Below are 20,847 nucleotides of genomic sequence, written 5' to 3'. Positions count from 1 at the left end.
TGTAAAAACATCCTGACCCGATTATAAGATGACTCAGACTGCGGAGAGAAAATTGTCTCTTATAGTTATGTCAATGCGGTATTAGTTTTGTCGCTATTTATTTAAAAACATTTTTTACAATTATTTAACCAGGAAAGTCCCACTAAGATTAAAATACCTCTTATTCAAGGAAGTCCTGGCCAAGAGCTAGCAAAAGATATAATTATATAAAAACACATGTCATACACATTAAGAAAAACAGTTACAATTTTAAAACGTCATCTCAAGTGCTCCCAACCTGGATTTAAAAGCGTTCAGTGAAATAAATTCAGTTAATTTCAAGTCTTTTTGCAACATGTTCCATATAAAAGGAGCAGAGTAAACAAAAGCCCTTTATTTTCTCGAACGGAACAGTGAGTAACAAATGGTCATTTGAACACAAACAATAAGAGTCAACACTCCTCCATTTGATTAAATTCCAAATATAGGAGGGCAGTAGACCCAGCATTGCCTTATAAATAAAAAGTATAGCAATGACCCAGCCTCCTGGAGGACAAAGAAGGCCAAGAATGCTCCAGAATACAGCTCACAATGATGGCCCTACAGTTAGTAATGAACCTCAGAGAAGCATGGTATACAACGTCAATCCTATGTAGACATTGAGTGGAAGCAACAGGTCTCCATAGTCTAAAACAGACAATTGACAAGGCACTATTTTGCCTAAAAAAAATTTAATACAATTATTTAGAAACAAAAAGCCCAATTTGAGTTTAAATTTTTTCACAAAATTGTCTACATGGGGCTTGAAAGTCAGGAATTAAGCTTGGTTAGCATGGTTAGGCCGAAGCTCTGTTGAACAAGGAGTGTGAGCATCCTTCTCAGAACAAGATGCAAGTCTCCAAATTCATTAAAAAAACCTTTGATGATTTTTTTTTTTCTTTTCTCTCCATGTTTGGTGAGGGAAAATGAAGCGTGAGCTGCTTCCCCCGCTGGGGACGTTATGGATAACACACACACACACACACACACACACACACACACACACACACACACACACACACACACACACACACACACACACACACACACACACACACACACACACACACACACACACGCACACACACACACACACACACACACACACACACACACACACACACACACACACACATCTTGGAGGTGTTTATGGAGGCTGTGTATCTCCAAGCCAAGGCGTCCCGTCATCCATGCGGCGCTGTGGGCACTGATAGGACAATCAGCTCACTAACGGCCAATCATCAGACATTTTGTTGGCGGGCGGCGCCCCGACTCTTCAGAAGCTTGCCAGACAGTCTCCCTTCAGTGAGCCTGATGCCGCTAGCTAGCCGACCATAAAGAGTGTGTCTGTGACAGCCAATGGCGCGCATGTTTTTGTCTGTTTGTGTGCGTGTGTGTGTGTGTGTGTGTGTGTGTGTGTGTGTGTGTGTGTGTGTGTGTGTGTGTGTGTTTGGGGGGGTTTGGGGCTATCGACAGAACTGACACACGGACAATGTGGACTTTATCCGTCCTTGCAGAGTGTTCGATTAGCGCAGGGCCCGCGGCTAATTTGTTAACGGCCCACGTCATAATTTTTTGTTTGTTTGTTTATTCCGGGACGCTACAAAATACTTCCCCCCCGCCCCCGCCCCCTCACACACGCACCTTGTAGCGTCCCGGAAGAGTTAGTGCTGCAAAGGATTCTAGGTGTTTGTTCTGTTGTGTTTATGTTGTGTTACGGTGCGGATGTTCTCCCGAAATGTGTTTGTCATTCTTGTTTAGTGTGGATTCACAGTGTGGCGCATATTTCTAACAGTGTTAAAGTTGTTTATACGGCCACCCTCAGTGTAACCTGTATCACTGTTGATCAAGTATGCATGCATTCACTTGTGTGTGTGTGCAAGAAGCCGCACATATTATGTGACTGGACCAGCACTCGTTGGACTGGATGAAAATCAGACGTGACGATATTTGGGAGGGGCTCTGAAGTTTGTGAGTCTCCCGGGAGGGTTGGCAAGTATGAGAATTAGCGGTGAATGCGGTGTTACCGCGGCACCGCCGCTGTATATAATCGGCGGGCCAGCTCGAGTGTTGATTTGATATCGCCTCAAAGGCCAAGTGAAATTACACGGCGGGCCAAATTTGGCCCGCAGGCCAGAGTTTGACACCCATGCTTTACATCTTTACAAGGACTAGCACCCAATCGACACCTATACTTAAAAAACTGAGAACTTGCAAAACAATGCCCTTTTATTTTAACGGAATTCTGTGACATTCAGGTTTAACAGTCTAGCAATTGAAATATTTAAATTGTACGAATTAAGTGATAACTCAGTAAGACATTCAAAAATAAGAAATAAAATCCACAACAAATTGTCACAGTTATTACAGCAATACAGAACATGGAGAACGTGCAAAAAACAACTTACTTGAGTTTATGCTCATAATTCCAGGTATTCGGGAATGCAGCCTCGCTCACTGGAATTTATATTGGTGTATGATAAGGAAGTGCTGGGTTGAAATTAAATACTGACAGCTTCTTTTTTGAATTGATGTGGCTTTGTTACGAACGGCGGGGGAAGGAGACGACACAACGGCAGAGATCAGTTCAATATGTTTATTGAAACTAATGCTGATGGGGTGGTGGGGTTGTGTATGCTACTAAACGTGGATGGTGCAAGACGATGTGTAGAATTAACAATGTAAATGTTACCAGAGTTTGTTGTAAGTGCGTGTTGGATGAATCCTTCGTCAGACCAAAGGGTCAAGGCGAGAAGGCAGTCAGTGGGCAAACGAGAGGTCGGGGCAAGTAGCCAGAGTGAAGCCAGAGACGGGATGCTAACTACGAAGAGTGAACTACGTACCGACACTGGATCTTCAGGTCCGCTGGTCTTTATGCTGTCTGCCCTCATCAGACCCATGTGTGCAGATTGATGATTGCCTGCAGCCTTGAAGGCGCGTGGCTGCGATGCGGGAAGAGCGAGCAGGGGCGTGTCCTGGCGCGCTTCTAGCAGAGGTGCCGGCTGTGCTTGCAGCAGATGACATGCGGTATTGCGCATGCGCCGTGACAGGCTTTTTCCAATTTATGAGTTTTTAAATGAACATTTTCTGACATATTGTTTATGTTACACACATACAGTATATCCAGCTTTTCTTCTTTTATATCGTTCAATAGTCACTATCTAGTGAACCGCAGTTCGAATCTAAACCCAGACGATGCCCTATACGGACCTGGACCTACAGCCACCTAGTTATTTAATTTTAAGGGAAAAGTGCACTTTTTTGGAATCATTCACAATTGAACTTATGTGAGAGAAGAACACACTTGTATTTTCATTTTCTGTGCATTCTAAACAGTGAAAATATATTAGTATGAGGTAGTTAACAATGCAGGTATTGGGGATACATCTATTCCGTCTAAAAAGTGCCCTGAAAAAACATCCAAAGACTATGAAAAAAAGCTTCATTTTACATGCTGTGATCTGCATGTTCATTGTTGTAAGAGCTCACACAGAGAAACTACTTTCCTGGCGTCGTGACACATTGCCTTGCTCACAGTGCTCCTCTGATCACTAGCGAGTAGCCAGCTAGTAGTTTGCCTGAGCTACTAATAACGTTTGTTGCAACTTTCCATAAAATAAAGAAGAAGCACAAGCTTCTTCTTGTATCCTCTGCTGTATTACCTTTGAGTTAGTAAACGTGAATGCTAAGTTATAAACAATACATCTCAACTTTACAGTAAAAGGTTGTGGCACTAAGCCAAGAAGTTGGTCAACTTTAAAATTCCACTTGCATACTATATGGCTCTCAACTTGGTTCTCAACAAATGCAATGCAGCATAAAACCTAACAACATTGCTATGATTCATTTTTTATCTGAGGAGTGAGTACTGCTCTGAACTTAGCAGCTCAGGGAGAGCACATATGTGGAAAGATACAACCATTCCATCTGTCAGCATCCCAGACAGAGCAGACATTGTAAGTCACTGTTTTATGTTTTTATTTAAAACGTTAAAGGCCTGAAATGATTTTTTTTTATTCAAACTAGGATAGCAGATCCATTCTATGTGTCATACTTGATCATTTCGCGATATTGTCATATTTTTGCTGAAAGCATTTAGTAGAGAACATCGACGATAAAGTTGCAACTTTTGGTCGCTGATAAAAAAAGCCTTGCCTGTACCGGAAGTAGCGTGACGTCAAAGGTTGAAAGGCTCCTCACATTTCCCCATTGTTTTCAATGCAGCTAGAGCGATTCGGACCGAGAAAGCGACGATTACCCCATTAATTTGAGCGAGGATGAAAGATTTGTGGATGAGGAACGTTAGAGTGAAGGACTAGAATGCAGTGCAAGACATACCTTTTTTCGGTCTGACCGTAACTTAGGTACAAGCTGGCTCATTGGATTCCACACTCTCTCCTTTTTCTATTGTGGATCACGGATTTGTATTTTAAACCACCTCGGATACTATATCCTCTTGAAAATGAGTCGAGAACGCGAAATGGACATTCACAGTGACTTTTATCTCCACGACAATACATCGGCGAAACACTTTAGCTACGGAGCTAACGTGATAGCATCGTGCTTAACTGCATATAGAAACAAAAGAAATAAAACCCTGACTGGAAGGATAGATAGAAAATCAACAATACTATTAAACCATGGACCTGTAACTACACGGTTAATGCTTTCCAGCCTGGTGAAGGTTAACAATGCTGTTGCTAACGACGCCATTGAAGCTAACTTAGCAACCGGACCTCACAGAGCTATGCTAAAAACATTAGCTATCCACCTACGCCAGCCAGCCCTGATCTGCTCATCAACACCCGTGCTCACCTGCGTTCCAGCGATCGACGGTGCGACGAAGGACTTCACCCGATCACAGATGCGGTCGGCGGCCCGGAGACGGAGGAAGTTAAGGTGAGTTCGGCAGCTAGCGCACCTGCTATCCATCTCAAAGTCCTCCTGGTTGTGTTGCTGTAGTCCGCCGCTAATACACAGATCCCACCTACAACTTTCTTCTTTGCAGTCTTCATTGTTCATTAAACAAATTGCAAAAGATTCACCAACACAGATGTTCAGAATACTGTGGAATTTTGAAATGAAAACAGAGTTCTTTGTATAGGATTCAATGTGTCCGCATACTCCGTTTCAACGATTGACGTCACGCGCATACGTCATCATACATAGACGTTTTCAACCGGAAGTTTAGCGGGAAATTTAAAATTGCACTTTATAAGTTAACCCGGCCGTATTGGCATGTGTTGCAATGTTAAGATTTCATCATTGATATATAAACTATCAGACTGCGTGGTCGGTAGTAGTGGGTTTCAGTAGGCCTTTAAGCAATAGTGCTAAATATTAAAGCTCCAAGGCTCTCACAAAGTCTGCCTTCCATTAGTGGTAACAAACATAGAAAGTGCTCTGTATGTTGTTGCTGGCGGAAATATCATTCATTGCCATGCGCTCTGTGAAATCAATGTGCCCAGGAAAGAAGTTACGGTAATGCTTACAATGAGCAAAATATGGTCAATATTATATCATGAATGTGCCTGTTACTACATTACATATATACTTATAGCATATATATATAAAACATTGTTTGAGGTTTTTGTATGTTTTTACAGGTTAATCCAAATTGCCTGCATTCTTAGCTGCCTCCTACTAGCAGTTTTTCACTATTTAAAATACACAAAACAGGATAGACATCTCTGTTCTTCTCTTACAACAAAAAGTGCATTTCAGCTTTAATTCATTAAAGTTTTGGCCGAATGCTTTCATTTTAACCGGCACAGCTTTTATAGACTTGTGTGTGTATTATAATGGGTAGTGGTTGATAGGATAAGGAAATACACTGACTAATTGCTTGCAATTTAAACCATCCCACATGGTCCTAATCATCCAATCAAATCTCTGCATTCCGGGCGGTGAACACGGTGGCTGTAAATGCAGAGACAGATGAGAGAGAAGGAAAGCGACTGACACAAAAGAATGGGTGATATTCACGGAAATGCGAGCAAAACAAGTGAGGCTTTCCCAGAAGGTAGACAGAGACCAGTGAGTGTTGGAAAGGAAAAAAAGAGTGTTACGCTCTCGCCCTGACCACCAGTAGTGATGGAGTGGTGGAGAAAAAGGAGAGCTACGAGATTAACCGAATGATAAATACACAGTGGGGTGGGAGCTATTTGAATATTAGTTGAAAATCTCTGGTTTACGGTATTAAAACTGGACAATATCATACTGAGAGCTGTTTCTAATATTTAGACTCTGTCTGGAAGCTCTACAGCAAATATGGTTAGGTGGACGTGCGCATTTTCCGCGCATGCATACTAGGTTGCGTTGCGCCGACGGACGAAGGGGGGCGGGGGTCTTAAACGGTGGCATTGTTGTGTGTGGACACGGATAAGGTTAGGTGTGATTTACCCTGGATAACCTTATCCGGCTCAGTGTAAACAGCGCACTTACCCGTGTAAACATTTGTCTGAGGAGGGGGACCTTAAACGCTGGTTTAGTGTGGCTGAAACAGGGCTTAGGCTAAATAATTATTTGTTTAAGGGGTTAAACGACTTAGTGTAGACATGGCCTTAGTGTAATCTGATTGTGACGGCATGAAGACACTAAAGCCGGCGATGAGGGAGCTAAGGATGCTAATGCTAGCAGACCTACCAACTGGCAAAACAACGACACTGATTTGAAATTCTTCCAACCCGAACTTAGCCTCAACTCTGCGATGTACTCACATCAACTACTCGTACCGTGAAGATTCCGGACTATTTTTTTTATCCAGCTGATCGTCGTAATTATGACACACTGTCACATTCGGTTCAGCTGCCACTGCATACACATGACAAATCAGCTTGCAATAATTACAAATAAGAAGCAACACCACACAAACGTTGGTAACACAGCAATTCATCCTCAAAAGTTTCAAGCCAACGCCACTTAAAGGGGAACTGCAGTTTTTTGGAATGTTGCCTATCGATCACAATCATTATGAAAGACATGACGACGGATGTATTCTTTTTTTAATGCATTCGAAATAGTAAATAAATAAAGTATTTGAGTTTCTACACTGAAGCTGCTGTTTAGTTTACATGGAGGCACTTAATTGTTTCTTGCACTTGTGTTACTGTTACACCTCTACTTGATGCACAGCTTGCTTTCTTTTCTCTGTATTTAAGTGTTGTTACCTGAACTAACAACACTAAATACATGGTAGCTTTTCCAAAAGTGTTTTGTTTACATTGTGTTTTCTTTAGTTAATGGAATGCAATGCCTTGAAGTTAATACTTAAACTATTTGCTCATAATTGATGCAGGCACCACCTGTTATGTATGTGTCTATTGAAAAAATAAACACATGACATTTTTCTGAAATTATTCTTGATATATTTAATTTTTTTTTCAAAGCTTCCATCTGCATCCTATCACATCAAATCACATTGAATCTTAATGTTTTAAAATGTATTGTTCGTGAATCGTGTCGTGACCCATGCATCGAGTAGAGATGCGCGGATAGGCAATAATTTCATCCGCAACCGCATCACAAAAGTCGTCATCCACCCGCCATTCACCCGAACTAACATTTTATCAAAACCACAACCGCCCGCCACCCGCCACCCGCCCGTTGTTATATATCTAATATAGACGATGCAAGGCAGAAAGGAGACTGATCCAATGCAGCAGAGACATTCAATGCGTGCCACTCATTAATATCTCTAGAGGCTAAGAGATATTAATGCGTGATAATATTATTTATCATTATTATAATATTATTGTCATTTCCGTTAAGAAAGTGTTGACTATTATTGTTTTTTTTTTCCCTGGTCTTTAGTATTCCCTTTTTTAGTTTGTCGCGTACCACGTTTGCTGCCGGCGTTGCCATCTTTTTATTTTTTTCTTCTTCTGTTGTTGTGTTGTGTTGTGGTGTGCTGTGTCACGCCAAATTTCTTCCCCCTACAAAATCCTCCCCCCCCCCCCCCCCCCTATTTACTTCCGTGGTCATGTTTCCTCTTACGTCATTGACAGCGATCGATAGCACTTCGGCTTTGACTGCCCGTCGCTGGAAGGATACTTCGTCTTTGACAGCTGCTGGAATCTGAAGAAATCGATTATTGTTTTTTTTTTGTACAGGCGCAAAACAGGACAGTCGCGTGCCGGTTAAGGACCCCCGGCAACTTTGTGACTTTATTGGACGCAGCCCCGGAAGTAAATGGGGGGGGGGGGATGTTTTTGTAGGGGGAAGAAATTTGGCGTGACAACTGCAGCAGTGCCTGATGAATAATTGCCTGTTTCAAATAGTGCTGCTCGTTTTTCGTATGTGGGTAACAACATTTAACTATGTAAATATATTTCCGAATTGGTTCAACCGCCACCCGCCCGAATCTATTTAAAAACTATTTTTTTCGTCATGCATCCGCCCGACCCGCGGATTATCCGCGGACTCCGGGGTTGTGTCCGCAAACCGCGCATTTTTAGCATCGAGATTCATATCGCATCGCCATTGAAGGTAGACATGCACACTCCTAACAATTAGTTACAAATGAAATGTCAAATATTACTTTGTCCACAATAGGGTTGTACGGTATATACCGTTATTAGTATAGTACCGCGGAACTAATGAATCATATTCGGTAATATACCGCCTCTGAAAAGGACCTTTGAATTGGACTTTGAATATGACCAATGTATGATCCTGTAATGACTTGGTATCGGATTGATACCCAAATTTGTGGTATCATCCAAAACTAATGTAAAGCATCAAACAAGAGAAGAATAAGTGATTATTACATTTTAACAGAAGTGTAGATAGAACATGTTGAAAGAGAAAGTAAGTAGATATTAACAGTAAATGAAAAAGTAGATTAATAATTAATTTTCTACCACTTGTCCTTAATAATGTTGACAAAATAATAGAATGATAAATGACACAATATGTTACTGTATACGTCAGCAGACTAAATTAGGAGCCTTTTTTTGTTTACTTACTAATAAAAGACAAGTTGTCTTGTATGTTCACTATTTTATTTAAGGACACACTTGCAATAAGAAACATATGTTTAGTGTACCATAAGATTTTTTGTTAAAAAAAAGCCAGTAATGCAATTTTTTGTGGTCCCCTTTATTTAGAAAAGTACCGAAAAGTATCGCAATAATTTTGGTACCGGTACCAAAATATTGGTATCAGGACAACACTAGTCCACATACAAATCTCTTTAAGAGAAAATACTCTTGTCTTTTAATGACGAGATTTTTTATTTGCTTATAAAACCCACATCTTCTTCATAAAAGTGCATCAATCATTCTTGCCCAGGTGATATATACACTATATACAGGAGATATGGCCGTGTTTGTAATAGGACAATATGCTATAATAAGCTGTCATTATTCCATTACCTTTTTTCACTGCTATTATTACTGCCCTGTATACTGTGCATAGTGTTGCTGCTACTGGAACCAAACTTTAATTTCCCAGAAAGCACTAAGGTGTCACTAAAGATCAATGTTATGAAATCTAATCTAACCTGAACCGCTAAATCTTGTCAGTGACAGCTGTGGGCTAACAAAGCTGAATGGTGCATGAGTGCCGTCACTAAATAAAGACGTTGTGGTTGGTGTTTGCGCGCTTTTAAAACAGCAGCGCATATTTCTTGATGCTGGTGCTTGCCTGCCGAACGGACGGCTCCTTCGCCACTGCGTTAACAAGCTATAAATCGAGGGGCCCCGTTCCATTGCACATTGGATGCCATCTTCTTTTCTTTTTTTCTTTTTTTTGTGCTGAAACTGCGGAATGTGATCGTCTTTGCCGAGGCCTGCGAGCGCACCTTATGAATGTCTGTGTTGTTGCAGCAGCCGAGCGGCGTGGTGATGGATGATCTGTGCTGATAGCGCCGAGTCGGATCCATAGCCGGTCTCATTTACAATAACAGTGTAGGCAGAGAGGAGTGCAGGCGAGTGCATTACACTGTGGAATCAATAGGCCCTGACAAGGCCTGATGTAATAATATGCATGCGCTGCTCCACAGTCATTTGGAGGCTTTAAATGCGCACGAGTGATGCGCCTCTCAATTAGAAAGAAGTGCAGTGAGCTCACATTCTGCCAGCTATCATTCAATGTGCCACACACGTACAGGAAGACAAATAACAAACAGGCCTTAGGTAATTATTTTTACTACTACTACTACTACTACTACTACTACTACTCATAATAATAATAATACTCCTTAATAGACAATACAAAAGTAGTACCGACATGCAAAGTTATCTGACGCAGGTCATTTTTTTCTTTTAAATTAAATTTTCACTTTGAGGGTAATATTTGAAAATGTACATACCATTATAAGGGAGTATCTTACAACCTTGTATTTATTTATTTCGGATACAACAAGCCAAACATTGTTTTCATTTACACAATTCAAATGGGAAAAAATAGTGATAATAAAAAAGTAAATAAATAAATAAACATATTGTGTGTCCGAAAAGGAGCTGGAAGAAACAAAGCTCATAATGCCCTGCCCCATCACTCAGATATTATAATCTGATACACCACCTGATATATTTTCCATTTCATCCATGTACTGTATCTATGTACAATATATTGGATAAGCTATAACACTTTTCCTGATTAGGGTGACGGGAAAGCTCAAGCCTGACTTAAGTGACTTCGGGCAAGAGGCAGAGTAAACCCAGAAGTTGTTGCAAGCCAATGAGAGGGCACGTATATTTATTATTTACATATTTCTATTTTATTGTGCATATTGTGAAGTGAAAAAAAGACTCAACTTCAAATTACCGTATTTTCCGGACTATAATGCGCACTTAAAATAATTTTTTCCCCCTCAAAACTCGACAGTGCGCCTTATAACCCAGTGCGCCTAATGTAAGGAATAATTTTGGTTGAGCATACCCACCTCGAAGCTATTTTATTTGGTACATGGTGTAATGATAAATGTGACCAGTAGATGGAAGTCAAACATAAGACATATGTGTAGACTGCACTATGATGGGTCTCAGATAAACAACACCAACATTTTAAATGTTCCATTGAAAATATAGAACATTACACACGGCGCTCAAAAATCTATCAAAATGTTTTAGTAGGACTTTGGTAAGCTATGAAGCCGCACCGCTTGAAGGATTTTTGGCGCGTCAAACATACGAGTCTTATTACGATGTGTGTATAAGGTAAGACATATTATCTGCCGCTTTGTTTCGCAATATTATGCAAGAGGAACTTTTCTTACCTTCTGGTACTTGCTGATCTGTATTTGGGATCTGCATAAATCCTGAAAATTTGCGCACGTCTGCACCGACTCCTTAGTTGATAATTTTCTTCTTTTTCTCTATCTTCTTGTTATTTGACATTCATCCTCCGCTGTTGCCATTTCTAATATAAAGTAGTGTAAAGTTCTTACTTTAGCGCCATGAAAGCGCTAAAACATACCGGTGTAGTGAGTTTACATTATTCACCCAAGGAACTTTAGTTATTAGAGTTCCGGTCAGACGTTTTTTCACTGGACACATTTCCTGTGTGATTCTACTCCATTATTGATTTAAATAAAATCTGAATGTCATTAAAACAGTTAGCTCCATCTTTTGACAGTTCTTCCACTCCCGTCCTTGCACACTACACCGCTAAAACAAAGATGACGGGGAGAAGACGCTGCCAAATGTGAGCCATGTAAATAAGACCGCCCACAAAACGGCGCATCCGGAAGCGACTGTCAGAAAGCGGCTTGAAGATGATCTATAAAACAATCTATGCAACATTTTGACCAAATAACCACCATTACATGTTATGTAGACCACAAGGAAGTGTTTTACATTTAGAAAATAATAATAATATGACCCATTTAATGCGCCTTATAATCCGGTGCGCCTTATGGTCCGGAAAATGCGGTAAACTAAAGTTAACTTGAAATAAAAAAAATAAATATATAAATAAATAAGAACATTAAAAACACTTTGTGTGTGTGTGTGTGTGAGACATTGCCTTCAAAATTGACAATATCGCCATCCTTAGGACTGGAGTGGAAGTATTTTAGGACATGTTTGGTTTTGGTGGAGGTCTTCAGTACGTCATTATGGCGCACTGACTTACTGCTTACAGTATGTTGTCATTATCAAGCAGCCGTTAGCGGAAGGGGAGGCCTGCATGCCGTCCTCCTACACTTTGTTTGTGAGGCAAGGAGGGTCGTTATGCTCGTTAGTTTGGAGGCAGAGAGCAAGGTCTATAAAGGCCATGCTAGAATGACTTTATTAAATACAAAGACAATAAAAACACTTTGGATTAATATACAGAAAAATGATACCAGAAGCAAACAATAACTTTTTTGGATTTTTAACTTCAGTGTACTAATGTAGATATATCGAGCCATACATCATTTAGAATGATACTACTGGAATGAGATCTATATTTTTCAGTTCAAAATGTGCTCAGCCCTACAATAAAACGCAATTACAGATTATACAGTTCCCATCTGAATCATAGCTGTACTTAACGGTACCAATTTTTTAAAGCCCTCCTTTGAGCGTGTAAATGTAAGTCCAAAGTAACGGGAGAGCGGAGGGAGGAGTTGGCGGCGGGTCGCCACTTGAGGGGACGAGTCAGATGGTGGCGACGTTCCATTCGCCAGGCGAGAAAGAAAACAAGAGGCACATGGTCGCTGTCCCAGCAGCAACAGACAGCTCTGCTTGGATCTTCTATTAGCTGGCCACATCAGTGGCCGATGAGGAGGCAAACGTGAGCGAGAACAGAACCTCAGGAGCCATTGTTGTCCACGCCCATGGCTGCTGATCGCGCGTGAGGCGTCCATAGAACGTCCACGGAATGGCCATCTTGGCGGCTGACGAGGAGTAGTGCGGACGCCAGGTGGGCGCTTCCAAAGCAAGGCGAGTGCTTCTGTGGTAGGCAAGCTGGAGGTTGAGCAGGAGGTGGCGTCTGCGGCGGACCCACTGGACGAGCTGGTGGCGTCTGAGGCAGATCCACTGGAAGAGCTGGCGGTGAGTGCGGTCCCACCCGTGCAGGATCCCCACAGTGTTCACGTGGGGATCTTCTGAGGCGTGAGCATGCGTGGAATAGAGACTGGAACTACAGTATGCTTGATCAAGCGTGGAGCAGGAATTGGTGGCACCACAACCTTAATTTTGCACGGTGCAGCAACAGATGGTGCCAGAGCCTTAGAAAACTGGAGAGTGGGTGAGGTCTGCGAAGCTTGTTTCTTAGGAGGCGGTGCTTGAACCATGTTATACTGAGTTGCTTTAGCAAAAGAAAGAATGTCCATATAGTCTGCTATTCTTAATTGTGTACCACTTGGTTGAGGCTGCCTTGCTGCTTTTGCCAGAGAAAAAGTGTTTATGCAGAGCATGACACTGTGTGGGGGCAGCACGGTGGAACAGGGGTTAGTGCGTGTGCCTTACAATACAAAAGGTCCTGGGTTCAATGTGTTCTGTGTGGAGTTTGCATGTTCTCCCCGTGACTGCGTGGGTTCCCTCTGGGTACTCCGGCTTCCTCCCACCTCTCACACCCAAATGCACCTGGGGATAGGTTGATTGGCAACACTGGGTTGGCCCAAGTGTGTGGATGTGGGTGTGGATGTTGTCTGTCTATCTGTGTTGGCCCTGCGATGAGGTGGCGACTTGTCCAGGGTGTACCCCGCCTTCTGCCCGAATGCAGCTGAGGTAGGCTCCAGCATCCCCCGCAACCCCGAACGGGACAAGAGGTACAAAATGGATGGATGACTCTGTGTGGTGGCCGCTCCCGATTCCCTGCGAGTGTCCTCGGACAAACCCTTGCTGCAGGTGGCTTGACGTCATCAGGCTCCGCCGCGGTTGAGTTGCATCGGCTAATAGCTCGAGACGTGACTTGTGAGGCAAAGTGGGAAATGGGATTACCATACATAATATCAAAATTACTTAATTGCATTTCTAAATTAAATCAATTCAAACTGAATTCATATTAAATAATAAAGAGATAATACATACACTTCTTCAACAAACTGTCAATAAATGCAGCTTCACCACTTTAGTCATAATTTTGCTTTTGAGAAACTTCTCCATGAGTTTTGCTCCAGACTTCTTGTTTGCGTTTGTCATGCGTCACTCAGTCAACTGACTGAAGTATTACTGCCCCCAAGTGGTTGAAAAGTGTATTACAACACGGTACCGCAGCGGCCCATGCGGGCCACAGCTGAAAAACTGATATTTTTGGGCTGAAACGGCCCACAAAGAAATATATATTTAAAAAAAAATCAATATTAAGACATTAAAAAATGTATTTTATATGATTAGAAAAAGTATCGTGATGCATTGCCATATTGATATTTTATCCCACTCTGACGTCTCGTGCAACAAAGCTCGTACTGAAAGATTTTGGTCAGTACCTTCATCCATCCATTTTCTACCGCTTATTCCCTTCGGGGTCGCGGGGGGTGCTGGAGCCTATCTCAGCTACAATCGGGCGGAAGGCGGGGTACACCCTGGACAAGTCGCCACCTCATCACAGGGCCAACACAGATAGACAGACAACATTCACACACTAGGGCCAATTTAGTGTTGCCAATCAACCTATTCCCAGGTGCATGTCTTTGGAGGTGGGAGGAAGCCGGAGTACCCGGAGGGAACCCACGCAGTCACGGGGAGAACATGCAAACTCCACACAGAAAGATCCCGAGGCCGGGATTGAACTCACGACTACTCAGGACCTTCGTATTGTGAGGCAGACGCACTAACCCCTCTGCCACCGTGCTGCCGGGTCAGTACCTATAAGTAGAAAATTACATGGCTTCTTCCTGGCCAAATTGAGGCCCTAAGCAGAATTTTATTTTGAGGGCCCCTTCTGTGACAGAAAAATGTCTCACTTTTTTATTGACGTGAAACAATTTTTCTATTTTTTTAATCAAACTCAAATTGTCACGTTGGTAAAACTGGTGGACCCAAATGCAGAAAAGACAAGCAGAATTAAAGTTCAAGGGTTATTATTAATAAAACCAGAGGGAAAGGAGGGAGCTCGTAGTCCTTGGCTTGGCGCGCACACTGAGGCTAGCAGGCTGTGGCTAGCAGGCTGAGGCTAGCAGGCTGAGGCTAGCAGGCTGAGCAGGCACACACGGCAGGTAGGGAACTGAAGGCAGAGGGAAAAAACAGGGGTAGAATGAGGAGCCAAAAAACACAAAAATGGCAGATTCGCAAGATATCCAAAAGTGCTAGAATTCAAGAACAAACGGGCGAGAAGCGTTACCACATGTTGAAAGGTGAAACGATCTGGTGATCGCGCCGAGTGAAGTCCAAACATTTGAAGGCTGCAGGTGATGAGTTGATGGCAGGCAGGTGAGTGATTGATTAGGTTGCTGGGATCAGCTGTGTCAGGCTGAGAGTTGGAGCCACGCCTACGCCCAAAACACGCCCACTCTCCCAAAGACACACACAGAGACAAACAGACACAGACAAAGACTGTGACACAAATGACATTTGATGAATGTGTTGTACTAAAACGAATTCCCTGGAACAAAAAAAGTGTTTAATAATTATTTTTTAGTGCAAAATATAAAATGTAACATAAGTAAAACATAAATTAGAAAAACTTTATGACACATATCCGACACGGATCCAATCTCAGTTTGACTACTTACAAGCCGAGCACTAACGCTGTGCTCCACAGAAGACAAAGGATGTTTTTATCAGTGTCGATGCAGGAAGTGGCAAGGTATATATTTGCTGTACAATTTCATATAAAGTGCCCTGTCATTCAATAATTCACAATTTTTATGCAACTATTTACGCAAAACCGGGCTGCCCCACAGATAATGGGGCCCTACGGATAACGAGTGATCTGTGTATAGAGAATTTGGTATCCATCCAATTTCACAAGCGCTTATGGACAGTGGAGTGCAGATAGATATACAATATGCAGATTTTTCCAGCATGGGGCTGTTTAAAAAGCTTCCTTTTGCTAGGGTCAGCAGATCACCGATGAGAAAATAGTTGTAAAAAGGTGTGTGACCCTGGATCACAGCCAATAAAAAAAGTTTAATTACTTCATTGCACAGATTGAAGATATTCCACTTAGATATTTGTAGGATACGTTTTCCAGCTAATCATAATTGAATCTCGTCAGGGCACTGGAGGCCACTCAGTACGTCTGATTATATTTACTTTGTTCTGAATACGTCTGGTCAGTCAGCAGCCTTGGTCAGTATCGCCCACTAGATCCCTGCCAGTATCAAGCTGATTTCCGCTCTTTTTATCCCTCCACAGCGCCTCCTACGGTCCGCATCATCCATTCAGGGCATGCCTGCAACGTGGAGGAGGAGCGGCACACGGAGCGAGTGTACACCATCCGAGAGGGTGAGACCCTGGAACTCACCTGCCTGGTGACGGGGCATCCTCGGCCGCAGGTGAGCAACTTGTGGGGGGTGGGGGGTGCATGAAAATATCGTATACCCTCCTCGTTTGGATTGTGAAGGAAGGTGCTCACACATGTCATGTTTGGTTTGAGTAAAAGGAACTCTGGTGCGCTCTGTCTGCCTGTTATCTTTACCAGGTAGCACAAGAAAGACGCACGACATTTAGCCAATATGGCTTCCACCTGCCAGAGAGCCTCAGGACTGAGTGTATTTTAAAAAAAGGGTTTTTACTGATCATTTTTAACTCTTATTGGGTTTTTCATTACCATTTTTTTAATGTTTTATCTGTTAAATTTAGTAATTTATATTTTTACAATAATTGTTATAATATTTTTTTAGATGACATACATTTTTAGGTATCCTCAAGTGAGGACACATTAAAGGTGCCATACCATGTTTTGCTATTGTCAATGGTGCTGTGCATTTGTGTGTGTTTCCCTTTTAAACTGGTGGAAAGCAACATCTTGGCTGTTTATGAAAAAATTAAAGTTTTAGTTTTGATTGAACAAATATAAACAAAGCAACCAATAACACGTATACGGGTGAAAATAAACATGAAAGAGATATGGAAACATCACGATCTCATCCCACTAGTATCAATCCGAAACTAATACTGACCTTGTTATTAATACAATTGATGTGCCCAGTGCCCACCAAGGACCTGATCTAATAAGATCTAAGTACTAAACAGAGTGTGAAATATATAAAATGGTGTGTACTATTATTGGGCATGTTGTGTGCGATCTCCTAAGACTGCACGTACAATTGATAGATAACAAGTACAAAAGTGGTGCAGACCGTCATATTTAATGTGGTTGTTGCGTGTATACCAGCTTACACTCATTTCCCTCCACATTTATGGCATCATGTGGTCCAACCTGTAGCGTTTTGTCATGTCATTGACATGCAGCACACAAATATAATAGGCTTTTCTGGGCTATATTGAAACAGAATTGACTTTTAGCATTCTGAATGTACGCTCTGGTAGGCACTGCCATGTTGTGAAAATTCATGTTGCAATAATTTTTTTCATATCGGAGATATATTATAATAAGGTATCTCTTATATGAAAAAAAAAAATCCTTTAAAAGAGCAGAAGATAATGGATAATAAAAAATTAAGATAATGGGTTTCACTATGCAAAGCTATTAGAGTCTATAGAGAAAAAAGCAATATAAGTATAATTAACATCAGTTCATCCTCTGAAACAACCTGAAATCAATTGGAGCCCTACCAAAATCACCACACTCTTTAGGCAGCTGTGCCAGGGTGCTGAAAGAAACTCTAAGTGGTTCACTACAGCGGGGTAAGGCAGGGCTGTTTCACGGCTCCTGAACTCTTTAATTGTGTCATCGACTATTTGACGTCAAGAGTCTGTGAGCGGATCCCTGGGGTACCACTTGGTAAATACACCCCAAGGACCTCAAATACGTAGATGACACCACCCAATTCTGTGAGACTGCCGACTGGATTGTGCTCTCTATTTTGATCATTTTGGAGACGCTGTCCTTTGTGCACAAGTTTAGTAGCGTTATCAAGTTTCCACATGTTTTACCACCCACAAACCTTTAGTAGATCATGCCCTAAGTATCTTTTTTTAGGTTTGGTTTGGACCAGAGTACTAAACTGCGGATGTCCTCCCTGGTGTCAAATTAGGAGCAAGGTTGTAACCTAAGGACAGAAACGTGTTCTCACCTTTTCAACTGAAGTATAACAAATCAATATGTTCTTTGTCGTCCTTGGTGAACTTTCCAGAAGACTGCAGTGTGTTGATCACAGAAGTTATGTCAATGAATGCAAACTAACTCGTTCCTGTATGGCTTTGAGCAGTGACGTGCGGTGATGTTCATGACTAGTGAGGCACTGACTTCATCACAGTCAGATTTACAAACATATGAACCCTAAAGAGTATCTTATTCACCATTTGATTGGCAGCAGTTAACGGGTTATGTTTAAAAGCTCATACCAGCATTCTTCCCTGCTTGGCACTCAGCATCAAGGGTTGGTATTGGGGGTTAAATCACCAAAAATTATTCCCGGGCGCGGCACCGCTGCTGCCCACTGCTCCCCTCACCTCCCAGGGGGTGATCAAAGGATGGGTCAAATGCAGAGGACAAATTTCACCACACCTAGTGTGTGTGTGACAATCATTGGTACTTTAACTTAACTTTAACTTTACACATACAAACTGTAGCACACAAAAAAGCACATTTAAAAAAAAAAAAACGTTATTATGGTCTTACCTTTACTTATAAGTGCGGGAACAGTGGTGTTCGTGTTGGAGGAGTTGTGAATGAATGAAATATGAAATCCGTGCTGCAGTCTGCAGGTGTACCTAATGTTGTGTCCCTGTTCACGGCTCCTCCGGCGCGAGCATTGTTGTTTTTGCACTTTTTGGCTTCTTGTTAAGTGACTTTTTTTGGGTGGATTCGGTCTTTCACGTGGAGGGTTTTGGGTGTGGGCTTTGGTTGGTGTGGCGCTCCCGTCGGGGCCCGGGGTGCATTCTGCGGCGGGGTGCATTAACCAGCACAAGGAGGCGGGATTACTGCGAGCCTCCCACAGTGCGTCTTCGCAGCAGTTTTATGACCGCTCAGCACAAGAAATACTTTACACACATACAGTTGTTGACAAAATACACCGTACATTATATACCTCAGCTAACTAAACTATGGAAATGTATAATATAGTTCATATAGCAATACGGTCTCACAGCACAGCAGGCCAGCAGTTAGCCGAGTCCGCAATCCATGTTGAGGCACAACGCAGTGATGTGCCTCAACTGGCTGCTGATCACCGCACCGTCTCTTCTCAGTATTTGAACGGCAAATGTGAAAATTCAGCGATTTTCAATAAAAATAATCTAAAACTGGTGAAGTTAAATGGAAAATAACTTTATAGTATAATCACTGAATACATATAACAATTTAATTAATTTTGTTTCTTTTTACATTCTTTTTCTTTCCATGATGGCAGGTGAGGCCCCGCCAGTGACCGCACGTCACTGGCTTTGAGGCAGGTCATTTGTGCTGGTCGGCAAATTGGCAGCAACACGCTAATATTGTTTAAAAGGTTAGCTTGTTTTCGTCCTGCCAGTACTCCTTCGTCCCACCAAATGTTGACATAGTTTAAATGTTGTCCCGAAATGGAAGTTTGCTGTCATTTTGGTGTGAGTGAGTTGATTTCACAACAGTTACTTTGTGTCATTTGATGCCGTTTTTTAAGAAGCACACTCTAAAACAACAACTTTGTGTTGCACTTTTATTCTTCAAATGTTACACTTGTTAAGCTTTCATCATTGGCATGCAGGTGCACAACTCAACCTGCAGCATTGGTATTTAAAAGGATTCAACTTTTAAGCCAATTTAGCACAGAGGTGCCGTTCCACAGAACTAATCTAGAATTTAGAGCTTCTTTACATATTGTTTGTTCTTCCCAGTTTACGGTTTGACGTTTTGCAAACTTTATTCAAATATTGAATCATTTATTTAATTACTTCAATATGTAAATATTTATTAATTACTCTTTGTATAATATCATATCATTAATTTGTTGATAATGTTTTCTTGTTACTCCATGATTTATTTAATCATTTGCTAATTTGATAGATTATTTCATGATATACTTATTATTTGATTAATTATTTTAAGATGACGTTATTATTTTATGATTTAATTATTTCAAGTTTTAGTCATTGTTGAATGTTTTTATTATTTAATGATTCACTTGATTTTTTCACAATTAATTGATTTTTTCATGACTCAATTGATTATTTCCTGATTTAATTATTTCATGATTTAATTAATTATTTCATAATCTAATTATTTAATAATTTAATTATTGCATGATTTAAATAATTATTTCAAAATTTAGATTTATTTTCTGATATATTTAATTATTTACATGATTTAATACTTTATTCAAGATTCTAATGATTATGTCACAATTGAATTATTTATTTTTATTGTAACATGACTGAATTAATTATTTCAGAAATTAGGTATTATTTTCTGATTCAATTAATCATCTCATGGTTCAATCGATTATTCCACGGTTTAATTATTTACTATATATGTGGTTTGAATAATTATTTTACAATTTATTGGATTGTTTCATAATGTAATTGTTTTGTGAAATTGTGTGTCAGTACTTCATTAATTTTTTTTATCGCACAAACTCAACAGTCAAAGTCAGTTAGCGAATCCTAACACCTGATTGTCTACCCAGAATTTCCACTTGTCTGTGGAACTTCTATTAGAGAAGTGGATGAGTACTGGTGGATATTTTGGTCTGAAAGTGCGGAAATAACTTTGACAACTTCAATAAATCCCTCTACTATAACTGCTACGTGCTCTGGGTCAGCAAGTCTAAAATAACAACCACCAACTCCAAAAAAAGTTTGAGTATCTTGTCCTTTCCCGACAAAAAACATGCAAAGTTTCAGTCTGTAGACC

General features: G+C 41.1%; 1 protein-coding gene across 2 annotated transcripts in view; it reads left to right on the top strand.

Moving 5' to 3' along the window:
• Positions 1-20,847, top strand: part of LOC133648689 (MAM domain-containing glycosylphosphatidylinositol anchor protein 2-like) — a 562,410-nt gene that overhangs the window by 166,151 nt on the left and 375,412 nt on the right. For both annotated transcript variants that reach the window (XM_062045021.1, XM_062045020.1), the window contains exon 2: positions 16,248-16,387. In XM_062045021.1, the coding sequence (XP_061901005.1) occupies positions 16,248-16,387 (140 nt within the window). The remainder of the gene's footprint in view (positions 1-16,247; positions 16,388-20,847) is intronic.

Source organism: Entelurus aequoreus, linkage group LG04 (genome assembly GCF_033978785.1).
Source record: "Entelurus aequoreus isolate RoL-2023_Sb linkage group LG04, RoL_Eaeq_v1.1, whole genome shotgun sequence".
Taxonomy (NCBI): domain Eukaryota; kingdom Metazoa; phylum Chordata; class Actinopteri; order Syngnathiformes; family Syngnathidae; genus Entelurus; species Entelurus aequoreus.
This window is presented reverse-complemented; position numbering and strand designations above follow the sequence as displayed.